Source organism: Rana temporaria, chromosome 13 (assembly GCF_905171775.1).
Source record: "Rana temporaria chromosome 13, aRanTem1.1, whole genome shotgun sequence".
Taxonomy (NCBI): Eukaryota; Metazoa; Chordata; class Amphibia; order Anura; family Ranidae; genus Rana; species Rana temporaria.
Window position 1 is genome coordinate 60,757,227 of NC_053501.1, and position 19,026 is coordinate 60,776,252.

The 19,026-nt window shown below is 41.1% G+C and overlaps 1 protein-coding gene across 1 annotated transcript; it reads left to right on the forward strand.

The window, feature by feature from the left end:
• Positions 1–4,722: 4,722 nt before the first annotated feature.
• GJD2 (gap junction protein delta 2) lies at positions 4,723–10,618 on the forward strand. The gene is made up of 2 exons (XM_040332301.1): positions 4,723–4,919; positions 8,011–10,618. Exons 1-2 carry the CDS (start codon positions 4,849–4,851, stop codon positions 8,852–8,854), a joined length of 915 nt encoding a protein of 304 aa, XP_040188235.1. The 5' UTR covers positions 4,723–4,848; the 3' UTR covers positions 8,855–10,618.
• Positions 10,619–19,026: the final 8,408 nt, after the last annotated feature.

Genomic DNA, 19,026 nt, shown 5'->3' on the forward strand with positions numbered 1-19,026 from the left:
ATTTGTTCTACTTCGTTTCTGTGTTCTTTCGTTTCAGATGGAGGTCAAATATGCCTCGTCTGGATTCTAGGGCATTCGTATGTCTTTTGGGGGGCCAGGAGAGCAGATGTTAGGCCGGATGGCAGGCAACTGGGGATCTCGAGAAGGGACGCTTGCGTTAGGTGGTTGGGAATCCCAGGTATGATATAAGCAGGGTGGTGCCTGAAGTGTACTGGTACACATGGTTGGACAGACCGCCGGACATATTGGTCTTACACGAGGGAGGGAATGATTTGGGAGTCGGATCCATTGGATATCTGATATCGCCTGTGAAGTCGGATTTTCTGATGCTAAAAATGCTTTCCCAAAGACATTGTTAGTTTGGTCGGACATAGTGGCACGCACTAGTTGGCAGATGGCAAGGTCGTGGTCAGGCTCAACAAGGCGTGAGTGAGGGTGAACAAGGTGGTTGGGTGATTCATTGCCAGTAACGGGGGTTTGGTGATACGGCACATGGGAGTTGGAGGTCAATGTGGGAATGTACCTGCGTATGGACGGAGTCATCAGTGGACATCGATCTCTGGAGGCTTGGTCTTCAAGATGGGATTCAGCGTGCCCTGCGGGTGTGGAGGGGCCCTTAAGGGTAAGGGGTTCCCCTTTGCGGGCTGTGGCGGTGTCTTTAGTCTTTGACGGTGGCAGAAAACAGATGTGGTGGAAGTGGTGGGGGGGCTCAGCGGTGGTATGTGGCCCTCTGATGTATTCCAGTGGAACGGTGTCTGCTTGAATACGGTTTTGGTTGCACTGCGGGAGGGGGTTGTCTCTGAGCTGGTGATACGGCTGGAGGCCCGGTATGGTAAAACTATGGTCCCACAGTGTAGTGGTGTAAAGTGTAAAAGTTTGGGGTGCCGTCATAGACCAACAGACTGGGAGTTAAGAAACTGTGGTTTAAAAATGTTGTAGATATGTTAATGGAAAGTTATTTGATTAAAAGTTATTTAATATTTTGAGTTATTTATTTTATTTGTTAATAAAAAAGGCTGTTATGGCCAGTTATACTCCAACTCTGGTGTGGTCTATTATTGGAAAAGGGTGGTAACATAAGGGGATGGGTTAAAAGAAGGGTTTAAAAAGTCGAAAAAGGGTGGTATTGGAGAGTTGGGGATATCTCAAATACACTGGTCAAGGGAGGCCCAGAATGGAGAGACAAGAAATAAAAAGTAATAAAGGGCCGAACATGACAAGGTGGAGAGGAGAGGCAAAAAAGGGTTAAATTATGGGGAAGTCCAGAGAGGAGGAGGCTGGAGGTCAAAATAAACTAAGGGGGTGTAGCGGTATAAAGGAAGGGTACGGGAACTTCCGGTAGAACTTTGAGGTGTTCAGACAGAGAGAGAAAGCTTTACCCATTCACACACACACACACAGGGCCAGATTCTCGTAGACTGGCGTATCTTTGCGGTGGCATTAACGTATCTGATTTACGTTACGCCGCCGCAACTTACACGGGCAAGTGCTGTATTCTCAAAGAACTTGCTCCGTAAGTTGCGGCGGCGTAGCGTAAATCGTCCGGCGTAAGCCCGCCGAATTCAAATGTGGAAGGGGGGGCGTGTTTTATGTTAATCTACTGTGACCCGACGTGATTGACGTTTTTCACGAATGGCGCATGCGCCGTCCGTGGAAATCTCCCAGTGTGCATTGCTCCTAATACGCCGCAAGGACGTATTGGTTTTGACGTGGACGTAAATTACGTCCAGCCCCATTCACGGACGAGTTACGCAAACGACATAACTTTTTCAAATTTCGACGCGGGAACGACGGCCATACTTAACATTGGCTGCGCCTCATATAGCAGGGGCAACTATACGCTGGGAAAAGCCTAACGTAAACGTTGTAACTTTACTGCGTCGGCCGCACGTACGTTCGGGAATTCGCGTATCTAGCTAATTTGCATACTCAACGCGGAATTCGACGGAAGCGACACCTAGCGGTCAAAAAAAAAATGCAGTTTAGATCCGACGGCGTAAGAGACTTACGCCTGTCGGATCTAATGGATATCTATGCGTAACTGATTCTAAGAATCAGTCGCATAGATACGACGGCTCAACTCAGAGCTACTACGGCGTATCTGGAGATACGCCGTCGTATCTCGGTTGAGAATCTGGGCCACAGTATTTATCGGTGTACAACACCTGAAAATAAAGGGAAAATCATGTGTGCATGTTATATGCTGATATTGGGCTGCCTTAGAGCGGAAGGGGAGGGGCGAGCGCTGACGGACTACACAGGAATTTCCTGTTTACTTGGCACTCACAGTCACACACAGTCCCGCCTCCTGGACCGGTGTTCTGTCTATTATATGAGCTGGTCGAGGAGGTGCGACTGAGCAATGTGTAATCTGGCAATGGGGAGGCTGTATTAATGGGCACTAGTGAGGTTGCAGATGGGCACTGATCAGGGTGCAATGATGGGCAATGGCGAGGCTGCATTAATGGGCAATGGCAAGGCTGCAAAAATGGGCAATGGCAAGGCTGCAGATGGGCACTAATCAGGCTTCAATGATATGCAATGGTGAGGCTGCAGAGTGGCACTGATCAGGCTGCATTGATGGGCAATGTTGAGTCTACAGATGGGCACACACACATACATACACTACCGTGCAAAAGTTTTAGGCAGGTTTGAAAAAATGCTGTACATTTCAGAAATGGTAGGTGTTAATAGTTAATTTTTTTATCAAATAAAAAATTGGAAAGTAAATGAACAGAAGAGAAATCCAAATCAAGTCAATATTTGGTGTGGTCACCTTTTGCCTTTAAAATAGCATCAGTTCTTCTAGGTACACTGGTACACAGCTTTTGAAGAAACTCTACAGGTAGGTTGTTCCAAACATCTTGGAGAACTAACTACAGGTCTTATGTGGATGTATGCTGCCTCAAATCCTTCTGACTCTTCATTGAATGCCAGACAGACTTGATGATGCTACGATTATGGCTCAGTGAGGGCCAAACCATCAGTTCCAGGACCCCTTGTTCTTCCTTAATCTAAAGATAATTCTTAATGAATTTAGCTGCATGTTTGGGGTCATTCTCCTGCTGTGAAATAATTTCGGGGGCCAATCTCACACCCTTTCCTGATGGTATGGTACTCAGCATTAAGGACACTGTTGATTCTGACCAAATCTCCAACTCCATGTACAGATATGCAGCCGCAAACTTGCAAGGATCTCCACCATGCTACCACCATGTCCTGCAGACACTCTTCAGTCCTTTTGATGAACAAACTGCCTTCAGACAAATATTTAAAATTTTCATTCATTGGTTCAAAGCACCTGCTTCCATTTTTCTGCACTCCAGTTCCTATGTTCTTGTGCATAGTGGAGTCACTTAGCCTTGTTTTTACGTCAGAGGTATGGCTTTTTGGCTGCAATTCTTCCATGAAGACCACTTATCGCCAGACTTCTGAAGATGGTATATGGGTGTATCTCAGACTTCTGCAAACAGTAGATGGGTGTATTTGGGTTCCGCTGGTTTCCACCAGTTCTGTGCTGATGACAATGCTGGACATCTTCTTATGTTGAAGGGCAGTAAGCATGATGTGTCTTTCTTCTGCTGCATTAAGTTTCATTGGCCAACCACTGCATCTACAGTCCTCAGCATTGCCTATTTCTTTGTGCTTCTTTAAAAGAGCTTGAACAGCACATCTTGAAGCCCCAGTCTGCTTTAAACTCTTAGCCTGGCAGAGATCTTGTTGATGCAGTATAACTACCCTGTGTCTTGTTGCTGTTCTCAGCCTTGCCATGGTGTAGGACCTGTGACATGAAACGGTCTTCCACAACCTCACCTTAGTAACAGGGTCATCCCGTTTTAAGCCTCCTACACAGTTGTTTCTATTTCAGTTAATGACTGTGTTTCAACCTACAAATGAAATTGATAATCATTAGCACCTGCTTGGTATAATTGGATGATCATGCACCTAACTTTAATATTACAACAACCCTGACTTTGTGAAAGTGTATAAAGTGTGCAAGTGTAAGAATTGATGCTGGTTTGACGCTAAAAGGTAGTAGCACCAAATATTAATTTGATTTAGATTTTATTTCTGTTTTATCACTTTGCATTTTGTAGATTCATAAAAAAAAACAATGAAAATATATGTTTTAAAAAGCATTTTTACTTTTACAGCCTTTTCTCACACCTTCCTAAAACTTTTGCACAGTACAGTATACACACGTATACATACATTTTTCAGCAAAAAAACAAACAAAACAAAAATTTATTTTTTTTGCGAATGGCAGCTTCTGAAAGTAATTGTTTTTGGAAAAATTGCTGAATGTTCAACAAGGTTCTTCTCTGATTTAAACATATACAACAGACAGTACTGGCATTTTTATATGAATGCACAACAGTGGGTTAATAGCATTTTTTTTTCTTTACCTGCCAACCCTCCCCACTAATGCTACCACTCTCTCTAATCCATGGGCACACTTTACATCAGCTCCCTGTCTGCTCCTCTTGTTTTAGGATTTGCGGTCTGGGGAGAAGATTAAATAGAATCACTTGATCACAAATTAATCTGTTATCTCTGCATTACACCCTTTCCTCCTCCTCTCTCTTCTATTTTTCTCTGCTATAATAACATTTAACAGAATCCCACTGGCTGTCTCTGGCTCCTGTCCAGGGACCTGTCTGTGTGACGCAAGCAGAGACTACTTAAAGGGAGATTACCGGCAGTAAGACAGTGTGAGCAGCCTTCCCGACCAGGGACACCTCTGATCATCACGCAGAGATTACACTGAGTATAGGTCACCTACACCCTGTGGCTTCCCCTGGAGAAGGTGAAAAGCCTCCCGTTGCACCAGGTCTCCGATGTACAGCGATGGGAGAATGGACTATATTAGAAAGACTTCTGGAGGCTGCTGTGCAACAGCACAGTACTATGATAGGAAGGTAAGAATGCTTTTACAACTACAAATATAAAGACTTTGTAAAGTGGTCTAGACCAGGATATAATCGGGCTAACAACTCAGAAAACAACAAGCCAGACAGAATGGTTGTGATATGCAATAAAAACTATAATGTTCTTTTTAAATCACACGTGCTCATCATTTCTTGTTTATACCATGTTGTTCTACATTGTATTTATACTTTGGATAGCTCCTGGTAATCGCTTTCTAACGGCTAACATCAATTAGTAAATGAACAGAGATCGGTATCTGCAAGTATTATCCGAAGTAAAAATAACAACTTAAATGCATGTTGAATATTCCTTGACATATAGCGGCAATCTGCTGGAAAGCAGGATTGTTGCCAGACTCCAGTACATAGTGACAACTCTGCCTAAGATGTGATTGATGTTTCTCATTATTATGAGGTGCATATGGCAAATAACATCAGGAGCTGGTGTGTATCAGCTGGGGATGCAGAAGCAAAGCTCTGATGTGGAAAGTTTATTCAACAGAAAAAAACAGCCGTCTGAAAGATTTGTATTACCGTACAGTGTAGGAAAACCAGCTTCATTCACATTTCACATGCTGCACTTGTACCAAAAGATTTGGACATATTACATTTGGTTTAGGCATTTCACTAGCTTCAGTCTACAGTATGTTTTATTGGTGTCTTTTAGTTTCTATAATTAATTGGGAATCCAGTAGTGACCTACAAATAAAAGGGTTAAGAAGAGTTTAATCCTCTCCCCCTTAACCATCTGACTTGGTTATTATACATCTTTTAACAAATGAACAATGCTGCAATATGGAACTACCACTAAACTACAATGAAATCCATAAAAAAAACACACCACACTACTAGTTATTCTAGCAAAAAAGATAGTTGTGCAAATGTGTATTCATAAATTCAGTGAGTCTCTTTCATGGTAAATTGCATGTATTGCTTTTTGCTCAAAATAACAGTCTACTGCAAAAACTAGAATGCCCACGAGGTTTACAACATCTGTAATTATTAGATAATTAAAATGTTAAGCCTCAATTAAGCTGCAAAACAGTTTCTCTGCCCATTAATTCATATAAGTTAACAATTTGTGCTAATTAATTTTAATGTGTTTAAATCCAAATACTACACACACATACACAGGAACTTGTTATCAATTAGCAAGTAATTTACCGCATACAGTACTATGAGCTGGCTACACGATAAAGCCCCAAAATACCGAAAAACAGTGTTTAAGATCAAAATAAAGTTATTCAGATCTTAAAAAAGCACACATTTAATGAAAGCACAACAGAGTAGCCTGGAATGTCCAGAAATTGAAATGGATACCAAAAGCAGTCTAAATAACAATAAAAAAAAGCAACTTCTTAAAATGTCAGTCAATGCCAGTGTTTGTGAAATCACAGGGTTGTGATCTCAAGTTTGGTAATGGCAAATGTTCAGATTAGCAAAGTAAGATAATGTTGCTAAAACAAAAATAAATAACTTTTGCCTATTTCTGGTAAGGTAATATGATTTATTGATAAAGATGTATGTGCTGCCTGCATATGCTGCTGAGCTGTTTGCAAAAGTGAAAAGCGTATACACATAAAAAGGAAAAAACAACAAAAAAATACTTCAAAAATGTCAATATAGATAAAAAAAGAAGTTAAGAATAAAGTGGTAAAAAGTACATCATATTTCTCCATGGCAGTGACAGGGTGCACTTGGTGTACAGCCAATCAGGAATCCCCTGCAGGAAGAAATTCAGCACTGGACAGCTCCTCATACACATCAATGTGAAAGGACAACCTTTCTTGCAAAGAAAGATGCTTGGAAATAGAAAATATCCCATGGCCAATTATCCTGACCAAAAATATCCAAACCCCTTGCCTGGGGTGCCACATTGTCATATCACTGCTGTCACATCATCTTGACCCTTTAATTGCCAGAGGGTCTTGTCATGTACTGCCACAACACTGCTAGACCTTCTGGCGATGAAAGTGTTAAGGAAGCAGCTGGATTTAATAAATTAGGAATCACATATCAAACTGCAAGGACAGAGTTCACCCCTTTAGCTTGCATACCCTGGCATGGGCAAAGAATAACATTACAGTGTCATCAGCTTGTTAAAGCATCAGACTTTGTCAACGCTGTTTCCCTGTGTTTTGCATGTAATTAAATTATAAGTGTTCAAATCCTGGATCTTAGTGACAGTTGTCAACAATTTAATGAAAGCAACAATTATTTCTTAGCAGTTGTGTAGAATTTAAAATCTGACACCGAGACCGAAATATATTTTAGTTATTCAATTATCCGAATAAAGAACTGTGTGTTGCACACTATTTCTTTACCCATTCTAATCAGCAATGAAAGGGTAAAATTAATTGGTTGCTTAGGGGAAACTGTTTATTTTAGACAGTTGCCAATATATTGACAATGATTTGATTCATTGCAATTTAAATTGATAAAAGCTTGGGAATTTTATGTGCATTTAAAACCACAATCAACAGTTAGTATACATGTTGCATGTAATGTTGATATCAAAATATATTAATGTCAAAAGTAAAGATTATGAAAAAAAAAAGTTTTCTGTACTAGCATAGGTGATTAATATTTGAGCGTTACTCGTTAACAAAGGTCTAAAAATAGCACTGTTAATAAACCATGAATTTGCTCATGCATTTTATTTCATGCCAGAAGCTAATCATAAATCACTAACAATCACAAGCCACTAACAAAATGCTGATGGTAACTGTAGTCGATATCCTAAAACAGTAGCCATCTGTACATGTCTTAGACATAATGTACTACTAGCAAACTGTATTCTAAGATGGGCAGTGATCAATAACCTTCCCTTAGCCGTTTCTGCTGACATGCACAAGCATATTTAATTGTTTTTTTCACGTGCAGCTGGTGCTCTATACATTACATGTTACCTAATGTGGCCATGCCAACATAAAAAAAATGAAATGCTGAAGCCCAATATATCCTAAAAGTAGAAAATGAAAAGGGGGGGTTTGGATTAAAAGTTGCTGGCACTGCATTCTTGGTAACACTGATATGTGTTTTCACTAGAACAGCAAGACTAACATATTGCATTCTTTTTCAGGATTCTGCTGACCGTGGTTGTCATCTTTAGAATACTCATTGTTGCCATCGTAGGAGAAACTGTTTATGATGATGAGCAGACCATGTTTGTCTGTAATACACTTCAGCCCGGGTGCAATCAGGCGTGCTATGACAGGGCTTTTCCAATCTCTCATATCAGATACTGGGTGTTCCAAATCATTATGGTCTGTACTCCAAGCCTGTGCTTTATAACCTATTCTGTGCACCAGTCTGCTAAACAGAAGGAAAGGAGGTATTCCACTGTATTTCTCACCTTGGACAGAGACCCGGATACTGTGAAAAGGGAGGACAGCAAAAAAATCAAGAACACACTGGTTAACGGTGTCCTTCAAAACACAGAAAACTCTACCAAGGAGGCTGAACCAGACTGCTTGGAGATCAAGGAAATTCCCAACCCCTCAATAAGAACCACAAAATCCAAAATGAGGCGTCAAGAAGGAATCTCAAGGTTTTATATTATTCAAGTGGTCTTCAGAAATGCCCTGGAGATTGGCTTTCTTGTAGGACAATACTTCCTATATGGGTTCAATGTGCCCTCTCAGTATGAGTGTGACAGGTATCCTTGCATTAAAGAGGTGGAATGTTACGTTTCCAGACCGACAGAAAAGACAGTGTTTCTTGTTTTTATGTTTGCAGTCAGTGGCCTATGCGTTGTTCTTAACTTGGCTGAGCTAAACCACTTAGGCTGGAGGAAAATTAAGACGGCAGTCAGAGGTGTTCAGGCCAAGAGGAAATCTATTTATGAAATCAGAAATAAAGACTTGCCCAGGATGGGAGTACCCAATTTTGGAAGGACCCAGTCTAGTGACTCTGCCTATGTTTGAGGATGTTTGAAAAACAACAGATAAAAACTGGGCCCTTGCAGCCTGAAAAGAAGGGGTAGGTGTCTGAATAATGGAATATGCCCTTGGACATGATCGCCATTGCACTGAAGGAGAGTGCTGGCTGGTAATGTTATTATCAATCAGTACCATTTGCCAGAGTCTTAATTGGAAGAAGTTTGTGCCCTGGTAGCCGTTACTCATATTGTTGCAGTACGATGTTTGATATTATACCCCTTCAGACAAGCATTACAGATTTTCTCTTCGATAGACTCCTGCACATTTCAGTCACCGATGTTGTGGTTACATTTCTGTATACAAGCTATGGGCTATGTACAGTGTACTGACATAGCCTGCTATGGCTACTACAGGAATAAGAGAGAAGTACTAAAGCCTGATGACAGACACAATATGGCTTTTCACAGATACTGCCAGGATGTGTTTTGGAGTTTAGAAAACAACAGTTTTTCAACCAATTAAATAATTACATAGCCACTCCATCCTACAAACAGTGCTATTTGTAGAGGTATTATAAATAACTAATACTGCCAACTATTCCTTTCGCTTATGCATTGAAACCACTCTCAAGTAGGTTCACCAGAGAATTACCTGGCATTTAAAAAATTATAATATAGCAATTATGTTATTCTGTTGAGCAGATTAACCAAAGAACAGTGCACCTCTTCTTGACGATGATCCACTCAATAGAAAAACAATACACAGCCTTATTTACTGACATGTTTTAAAATGAGTAATTGACAACTTATACTTAGAATCTATACTGACTTTTTTAATGCCCCCTCTCTTTTCAAGGCAATTGAAAAGAAGATTGCATTTGCCTATCCCACAAATTTGACAACATATACATAGTTTCATAACATCTTCTTCAGACAAGATGCTTTCTTGTCTCTCAATTATCCTGCCAGCAAGCACGTATAAGAAAAAGGTGAAAGGTATTTAAATCAGATCTTAACCTAAAATGTTTTCTTTAGATTATGATAAAGTGGAGTAGGGCTCAATCCTCCATGAGATCGTTACTGGTGTTTCTGATCACAGTGGGGAGGTGGATTGGCAGTGGTTGGGACTTCTTGTTCCTTTCTAGAATTAAAGGAAGAATTCCTGTGGAGAATCCAATACAGGGACAAGAACACCAGCAGTCTGGAGACTTTGCCCCTAGTGGTTTTTGACACCGATGAATTGGGAGTGGAGTTGGCAGATCACCAATTAAGATTTTCAGGCAGCAATAAAGGCTGCTGGGGGGGATGAACCCTGCATCTACTGAGAAAACAGGTTTTTAGATGACATTAAATCACTTTACACCTCAAACAAGGCATACCCTGCTGCTTGCATGCCATACAAAGACCTCATAGTCTAAGCCACATAACTGGGATGTTAGGGGAACAGATAACTTGAAGGGACACTTTAGGGGCTTCCAGTGTAGTTTCTTAAGCATGTGTCCTATTGCATGTTGAACTTTTAGCCTTTCTGCTTGTGTTTGCACCAGAATAAGAACCCTATATATCATTTAACAAATTATTGTCTTAAACAAAAAAGATTTTTTTTATTTTGGCATATACAGAAAAATGCATCAAAATGATGTGTAATTGCCTTTATATTGTAAAAAGAGCAAATTATATATTTCTCCAGATCATAAGATATAATGCAACCTCGAGGTTGACTACAGTGCAATTTTGAAGTTCCATTTACATTAAAAATATATGCATTTTAATGGCACAGCTCTATAAAAGGCATCTTAAAATGACACAGACATTTTAAATTCAGCATTAAAAACATCTATAAAATTGTATGCAACTGTAAAAAATTAACATACTTTACTCCTTTAACTGTCCAAGTTTGCTAACACTAGCTCATTAATGAAATGTTAAAGTTTTTAATTCATCAATACCAGATGCCAGCTTAGAACACATTTAGCTGCATCACTTTAATGGTGCAATCCTCAATGACCTTGACACAGAGAATGCTTAGCGTGCTGTCCTGAATCCCCAAATATGGGTTGTGCTGAGGACTAAATATTTCTTGAAGCATTCTTTTTGTGAACACAACCACAAATTCAGGGATAAAAGACATTAATATGTCTTCATTGCCTCTAAAAACAGAAAAGTATTGACCTACATAATCTGAAATGGTCAGATGCACTGTGATTAACCCTTGTGCTGCTACATACATAACTACTGAATTTCTAAGCAAGCATGCAAGAGCAGAGAAAGGTGTTGTTTCCCATAACAGTCTGCTATCTTGTTAGGCTACGTTTCATGATGAGAATTAATTGTGACATCTACCATATTGAATTGTTACTGGATGATCAAATATGATCAAAACCTTCCTTGGTTGTACCACATCAACAAAACTAAAGTGTGTTTTGTACAGTGTTTAGGTCATTTGGCCTCTAGTTGCCTACTATGGACTGAGACACTTGGAACTGAGATGTCATTAAGGGCCAGAGTGAAAATGGGAAAAAAAACTGTATGGAAGGTTTTAACCAGATTTAAGATGAGCCATGTTCGACCTGCAGCAGGCACAGGTGTGAAAGAATAACTTGGACAAGCGTATTTATGTCCAAGCCAAAAACTAACATATGGAAGGGTCATCATGTCTAAATATTTCATCACTGACTCACATGCTTAATTTAACAGTTTTTGGGGGGTGTTTTTTGGACAGAGTACTGGTGGGTTAGAACCTCCATCAGGTTTTTATTGCTGTCCCTTTGTGACATTGTGTCCCTTTGGGGAATATCCACCTTTTCTGTTGGCCCTGGTGACTATTTTTACTGTGATTAAAGTTAACTGCAAATCCAAAATTATGAGTTGTCACTGAAACAGGAATAGAGTGATAATTTTCCAGTTAGGCCACTTGTTCCAGTGACATCTGTCTAAGAGGGGATTTTCTTTACTTTGGAAAGATTTCCTCTCACTTCCTAGTGTGTCTTCATAGCAAGAAGCAAAGATAAATCTTCACAGTGGTTCACAGATGGCAAATAAATACCAGACAAAGGGTGTTTCTTTCTTACTGTATCCAACAACAACAACAAAAATGGCTGTAGATTCCCTTTAAACCTGAAAAATGTCTACAGTAGAGAGCATGACTCTTTGCGGTGGATTTACTAAGCGCAAATAGACTGTGCCCTATGCAATGCAACTATTCCTGAGCTTGGTAAACTATGGAGAAGCTCTGCTGACTTTCATTATCCAATCGTGTGTAAGCATATGATTGGGTATTCTTTGAAGTGAAGCTTCATCTTATTTACTAAGATCTGGAGCAATTGTACTTGCATATTTCCAAAGTGCAAAGTTTGCCTTTAGCAAATCCACCCCTTGGTGTGTTGTGGCCATGGGTTGCATCACAACAGGAGCATGTGAGATTGAATAATCTTGCATATAAGGTCTAGTTCAGTGTAAAATAAAACAGTCTTACTTGAGCTGGTTAATCCTGATCTAAAAGACATAGAGCAAAGTAAGACAGCCTTTGACTTCCTACATATTCGTTTTCATTCTCTGTAAGCATGATCTTGTGTTAGATCACCATCTATGAACGCACCTTTTAACACAAACATGATACAGAGTTGGTTTTCGGCTTATCTCCTCATCCTTTTTAGTGCCAGAGTACTATCAAAGTGTGCTGGCTCACTGTGAAACACCTGGATGGTTCAGTGACTCTTTTTTAACTATTCATTGTTTCTATGTAATATTTGCCACTGTGTGTATGCCTGCTTTCTTTTACCACAAACCTTAACTGTTGAGTGCACCTTCAGTAGAGATCAACCTCTGGGTGACACCTGTAGAGTCAGAGGGATTTTGTGCATTGTTCTGTAATACACTGACAATGCTAAATGGAACTCTTCCATTTGGATATAGAATTCTAAATATAAATAGGAGGAGAGAAGCTTACAGTAACTGCTTTTTAGGAGAAAAAATCAGCACAGAGAAAAACAATAGCAAGCATAAACTTTATAGCCAAATTGGCTTCATTTTTATTTTCTATAGTAGCATTAGAATTGTGCCTGATCTAATAAGACTAATAACTATTATGTGCCCTTGTGCTTATATTAAGTACATATTTTTGGCACTTTAAATAACAAAACAGTTTTATACATTTAGAAATGTAATATATAAACATAAGCACAAATTTGAAAAAATATGTTTGCTCCTTAAACAGACTGGTGCATAAAATGTTTTAATGGATTTGGAACTAAGAATAAGCACAGTGACAATCTCAGGCTATAAACACAATAACGTTGCTGATTATGCGCTATGTGCATCACAATTAAGTAGTAAATGGGTAATTTAGTAAATATGTAACATCTTGCAAACTGTAATATCACACAAGTACAGGTGGTTCTTTGTTGTGGTCAGTCCTGTAGTTAACCAGTTACTTATTGCCAAATACTGAGCTCTTTTTTGTTGGTCTTGAAACAATAAATGTCCTTCTTGGGATACAATCCTAGAAGAGGACTCCATACGGGGTGCCCTTATACTGTAAGTCCTAAAAAAGTTTAGGGAAATAAAGCAGATTGACAAGAAATAAGACAATCAATTCTTGAAGCACCATCAGGGCAAAAAGTAGGGATGGTATCCAGACTAACAACTGAAAGAAATTATAGATGGAAAACTGAGTTTGCAGATTCAAAGCATGAAAATCAATTTACCTATCAATGATATCCAGTTTTCAGCTTCTAGCACCTTGACTTTTAATGGGTTTCTGGGAAATCTTAAGAAGAAAATAATATATGATAGTGAAATTGTAAATTTAGCATCATCACCATCACAGAGCCTTTAAAGAAGATTAGGCTCAGGTGCAAGATGATGCACACCTGTGGCTGGTTTTGTCGATGGTATTAAGGCAGAACTCCAGGCAAATTTCTAACTCCTATTTTCCCACTGTTCAAATTCATAGGTCATTAAGGGTCCATGTACACAGGGCTTAAAAAAAACACCAATTCTTGGGGCAGAAAAAAATACTCATATAGAGCTTTTTGTACATGCATTTAGGAGCGTTATGCGTTTTTTTTTCTGCCAGAAAACTCCATAAAAAAAGCTACCCTGAAGTGGTTTTTTTTCTGCCTTCAAACAGGCCCGGATTTACTCCCTTTGCCGCCCCAAGGTCGGGTCCTTCAATGCCGCCCCCCACCCCCCCACACACACCATCACATAGGGGGCCTTCATCCAGACCGGCCCATGGCACAACACATCAGGATACAGTGCACATCAGGGCATGGTACAGAGCTCAGCACATCAGGGCACAGCACATCAGGGCACAACACGTACAGGGCACATCAAAGCACATCACATCAGGGTACAGGGCACAGCACATTAGGGCCCATCACACCACATTGAGGCACAGAGCACATCGGGGCACAGGGCACTTCAGGGCATGGGGCACATCAGTAAACGGGGCACATAGCATATCAGGACACGGGGGAACAGGGCACATCAGGGAACATAACACATCAGATCACATCAGGGCACATAGCACATCAGGGCACAGGGCACATCAGGATATGGGGCACATGGCACATCAGGACACGGGGCACATGGCACATCAGGGCACATAGCACATCAGGGCACATGGCACATCAGGGCACCTTGCACATTATGGGACACATCTTTTACCAGCCAGCATGCAGAGTAGCGCAGGAAGCATGTGTAATAAGTTTTCTCTCATGTGACTCGGCTCCCGGCGGCCTCTCCTCTCGTCCATCCCAGATGATGTCACAAGCAAATGAGGATGGACAAGAAGAGAGAAGGGGTCGCTGGGGAGCAGAGTGACATGAGAGAGAACTTATTACACACGCTTCCTGTGCTACTCTGTATGCTGGCTAAATCTCAATCTACCTGTCAGACACCAGCTGTTGGTGATTGACGGATAGATCGCCGCGGACCTACGATGCAGATTAGGCGCTGCTGTAACTGGCCCACTGAGCCCATCGGCCCACCGGAAAACTCTCAGTAGTCCTGATTGCCAGTCCATCCCTGCCCCCTGTTGCCGCGGCACCACCCCTGCACCCACTGCCTCCCCGAGGCCTGGCCTTGGTGGCCTTGTCTGGAATCCGGCCCTGCCTCCAAACACCGAGCTTGAAATATGCCTCTAACTGTTATAATGTGTATGGATACATAGGATAACATTGAGCTGCTGCTACAGGAAAAAAAAAGGCAAAACTCCTATAGAAGCAGGGTTTTTTAAGCCCAGTGTGCATGGACCCTAAATGTTTCTTAAAGTAGTAGGTTCAGAACTGTGAGCAAACGAGGCCACTTCAATACACAATAATATCAATGTTTGTCATTCCCAGTGCTGGAGGTCTAAAAGTGGAGAAGTTCATGTGTTTTACAGGAACAGGAAGACCTCATATATTTACTTGTGCTCTTTAACATATGAATGAGCAGACAAATGGGGCAAGATGCTGCAAAACTGAGTGGGGGAGGGGTCTGCACTGATGGATGGGAGGGTCTATATTGATGGAGGGGGGTCTCAACTGAGGGGGGGTTCTATAATGATAAAGAGGGGTCACCTTCTTGGCTATATTATTGGTATCCTAATTACAAGAGTGATGTCAGTGGCTTGACTATTTTTGGGGTGATCTAACCACAAGAGTAATTTAACAGATAGACAATTATCCTAACAGGCAAGCAGTTTAGAAAATACCGTATTTATCAGCGTATAACACACACCCTAACTTTAAGAGGGAAGTTTAGGGAAAAAACTTTCCACAGCCCCCTGCGTATAACACGCAGGCACAGTTTACCCTCTATTTTCAGGGTAAAAAAGTGAGTGTTATACGCCAATAAATACAGTATTTATTTATTAACTGTTTAAACAGATGCTTGGCTGGAGTTCTGCTTTAACTTAAGTTATGGCACTTTATATATCCCCAAAGAGAAGACATGGAGCTGTGGTTATCCTGTGACCAACCTTTCTTAACCTAAGCACATTCTGTGCTTAACATAACTCTGGCAGCTTGATGGGCAGTATATAAGAAAGAACCTAACAAACACATACTGCAACAGATAAATAATTATATGTTGTAGATAGGGGTCTGTGCAAGTTACTGGGCCTCCGGCCACCTTGGCCTGTTACTGATCTGCACAGTAAGATAACAGCATTGTGGATGTTTACTGCACTGAGACCTTTCAATTACATGTTCATTGGTCCATCTATGTAAAATGGTGCTATATCACATGATCCCATCCACAGATGGTAGCATCAATTGGATAAAGGGCCAATAATCTTTCTACAACAACATTTATTTATACAACACTTGAAATACAACAGTTTTATTATCCAGGGTAAAATAAAAAATCACCAGCACTCCTGCTGCAGCTCTGCCCTTGTTATTTAATCCCTTGGCTGCTACACTGGAACTGAGCCCACTGCTACAGGCGGTACTGCTCACCCTCCAGCAGGCAATGGGTTAAGTGCCATAGTTTTCACATCCAGCTCCATCCAGTCTCAGTGTCACAGGACATTTTATACTCACCTTTGTATATTGTATATGGAACTGTTTCATACAATAAAGCAATGATGTAAGATTCAGCAAATAATAAAGTACTTGCCTTTTTTCTAAAATGATTTGTGTGTTTACATTAGTTATTTTGCTAAGTGGGCCGGCCTGAGGCGCTAGCTCTGCAATTTCCTGTACAGCCACCACAGCACAGCATATTTTGCCAAGTACAAAACTAGAGGCATTCTTTTTAATTAACAGGTCACAATTTATAGAATTAATGAAAAGCAAGCTTTGCGTGGACACGAGTAAAGGCGTGGACGTAGGTGAGCAAATGTGACTTTTCTTCATATATGTGTGTATACATGTGGGGCACTGGAGGAGCTCAGACTTATCTGCAGAACGCATTCCCGATTTGTCCCTGCAGCAGATATTAATACATGTCCCCTAAGATACTTATTAACAGAGATGCTAATCTGAGCCTGTGGAGCTACTGACCTCCTTCTCTCTATTACCAATTCAGCACAGTAACTCAGACAACACTTCCTTCTTAACCAGTCACCAAGTCGAAGATGATTCATGTAAAATAAGAAGCAAATTAGGGGTGTGTGAAAGATGTAGCAAAACAAAACTTATAGCTAGATTCAGAAAGCTTTACGCCGGCGTATCAGTAGATACGCCGACGTAACTCTGAATCTACGCCGTCCTAAATTTAAGCGTATTCTGGAAACCGATAGGTAGATTCACACACATCGGCCTAAATTTAGGGCGGCCTAGCCTAGCCTTTTTAGGTTACACCGCCGTAAATTAGTTAGGCTAGTAGTGATTCACAATCTACTTACCTGCTAATCTACGGCGGTGTAGCCTAAAACGAGCGGGCGTAAGGGCGCCTAATTCAAATGACTTGGAGGGGGGCGTGTTGTATGGAAATGAGGCTTGACCTCAAGTTTTTTGACGTTTTTTGACATTGCGCATGCGCCGGGCGACTACATTTCCCAGTGCGCATTGCGACTAAGTACGCCGTACGGGCCTATTGATTTTGACGTGGACGTAAACGACGTAAATCCCGATTCGCGGACGACTTACGCAAACGACGTTAACATTTTGAATTTTGCGGCGGGAACGGCGGCCATACTTAACATTGGCTAGGCCACTAGAGCATAGCTCTAACTTTAGGAGGCCTATCCCTTACGGGAAACAACGTAATTCGACGGCGTAGGCCTGGCGTACGTTCGTGAATCGGCGTATCCCCTCATTTACATAATCTACGCCGGCCGCAATGGAAGCGCCATCTAGCGGCCATCAGAAACATTGCAAGCTAAGATAGAATGGCGCAAGCCGGCCTATCTTAGCTTTGTTTAAGCGTATCTCTGTTTGAGCATACGCTTAAACAAACGCCGGCGTAGATTCAGAGTTAGGTCGGCTTATCTACTGATAAGCCGGCCTAACTCTTTGTGAATCTACCTACAGATACGCTTAAATTAGGCTAAGATTCGAGCGGCGTAAGTCTCCTACGCCGTCGTATCTTAGGGTGCAATATTTACGCTGGCCGCTAGGAGAAGCTTCCGTTGAGTTTGGCGTAGAATATGCAAATGACTAGATACGCCGATTCAGAAACGTACGTGCGCCCGGCGCATTTTTTTTACGGCTTTTTCCGGCGTAAAGTTATTCGAACAAATAGCTGGCCTAGTCAATGTTAAGTATGGCCGTCGTTCCCGCGTCGAAATTTGAAATTTTTACGTCGTTTGCATAAGTCGTCCGTGAATGGGGCTGGACGTAATTTACGTTCACGTCGACACCAATACGTCCTTGCGACGTACTTTGGAGCAATGCACACTGGGATATGCACACGGACGGCGCATGCGCCGTTCACGTCGGGTCACCATCCATTTACATAAAACATGCCCCCCTCATCCTCATTTGAATTAGGCGCGCTTACGCTGGCCCCATTTACGATACGCCGCCGTAACTTAGGAGGCAAGTGCTTTGTGAATACAGCACTTGCCTCTCTGACTTACGGCGGCATAATGTAAATACGATATGCTACGCCGCCTGAAAGATGCGCCGCCGTACCTGAATCTAGCTTTTAGAAAACAAACCAGAGGTGTATACTCCGAGTATACCCTTCAAATGTCAATGCCGGCCCCATACAGTTTTATCTCATCTGACAGATCTACAGAATTTACAAGCAGTTGTGTAGTGTAGGGACCTACCTGGACAATACATTTAAATTATAACCCCATTGAAAAGTTGTTGGTGAATGTTGTTGATCTGACAGATCAAATGTGAAATACTGTATAATGCCAGTGTGTTGTGGCCAGCATTAGAGAAATGAATAACACAAATATAAAGCTCGGTATTATATTTGCACTGTAATGAGCCATTTACCTCTGTTTACTTTTAGGTTTTTGGATATAGTCTGGGAGAAAAAGTAATGATCCACAACATACAGAGTCTGTTGCAAGAAATAAAACCTAATACTTTGAAAGTCCCCACGCTGTGGTGTGCGGATATATACTGGTAAATTACATTTTGACTGCTGCAAGAAAAAAAAAAGAAGATCTGTGGTCTGTGGAAAATCCATGCGCTGTCTGTGCTCAATATAGTAACGGAAAAATATGAAAATATAGAAAAATATATACCCATAAGCAAGTTGTCCACAATGTCAACCATAAATACCAGTACATAACATGAAACGTGACAAATTAGAATAAAAAAAAGT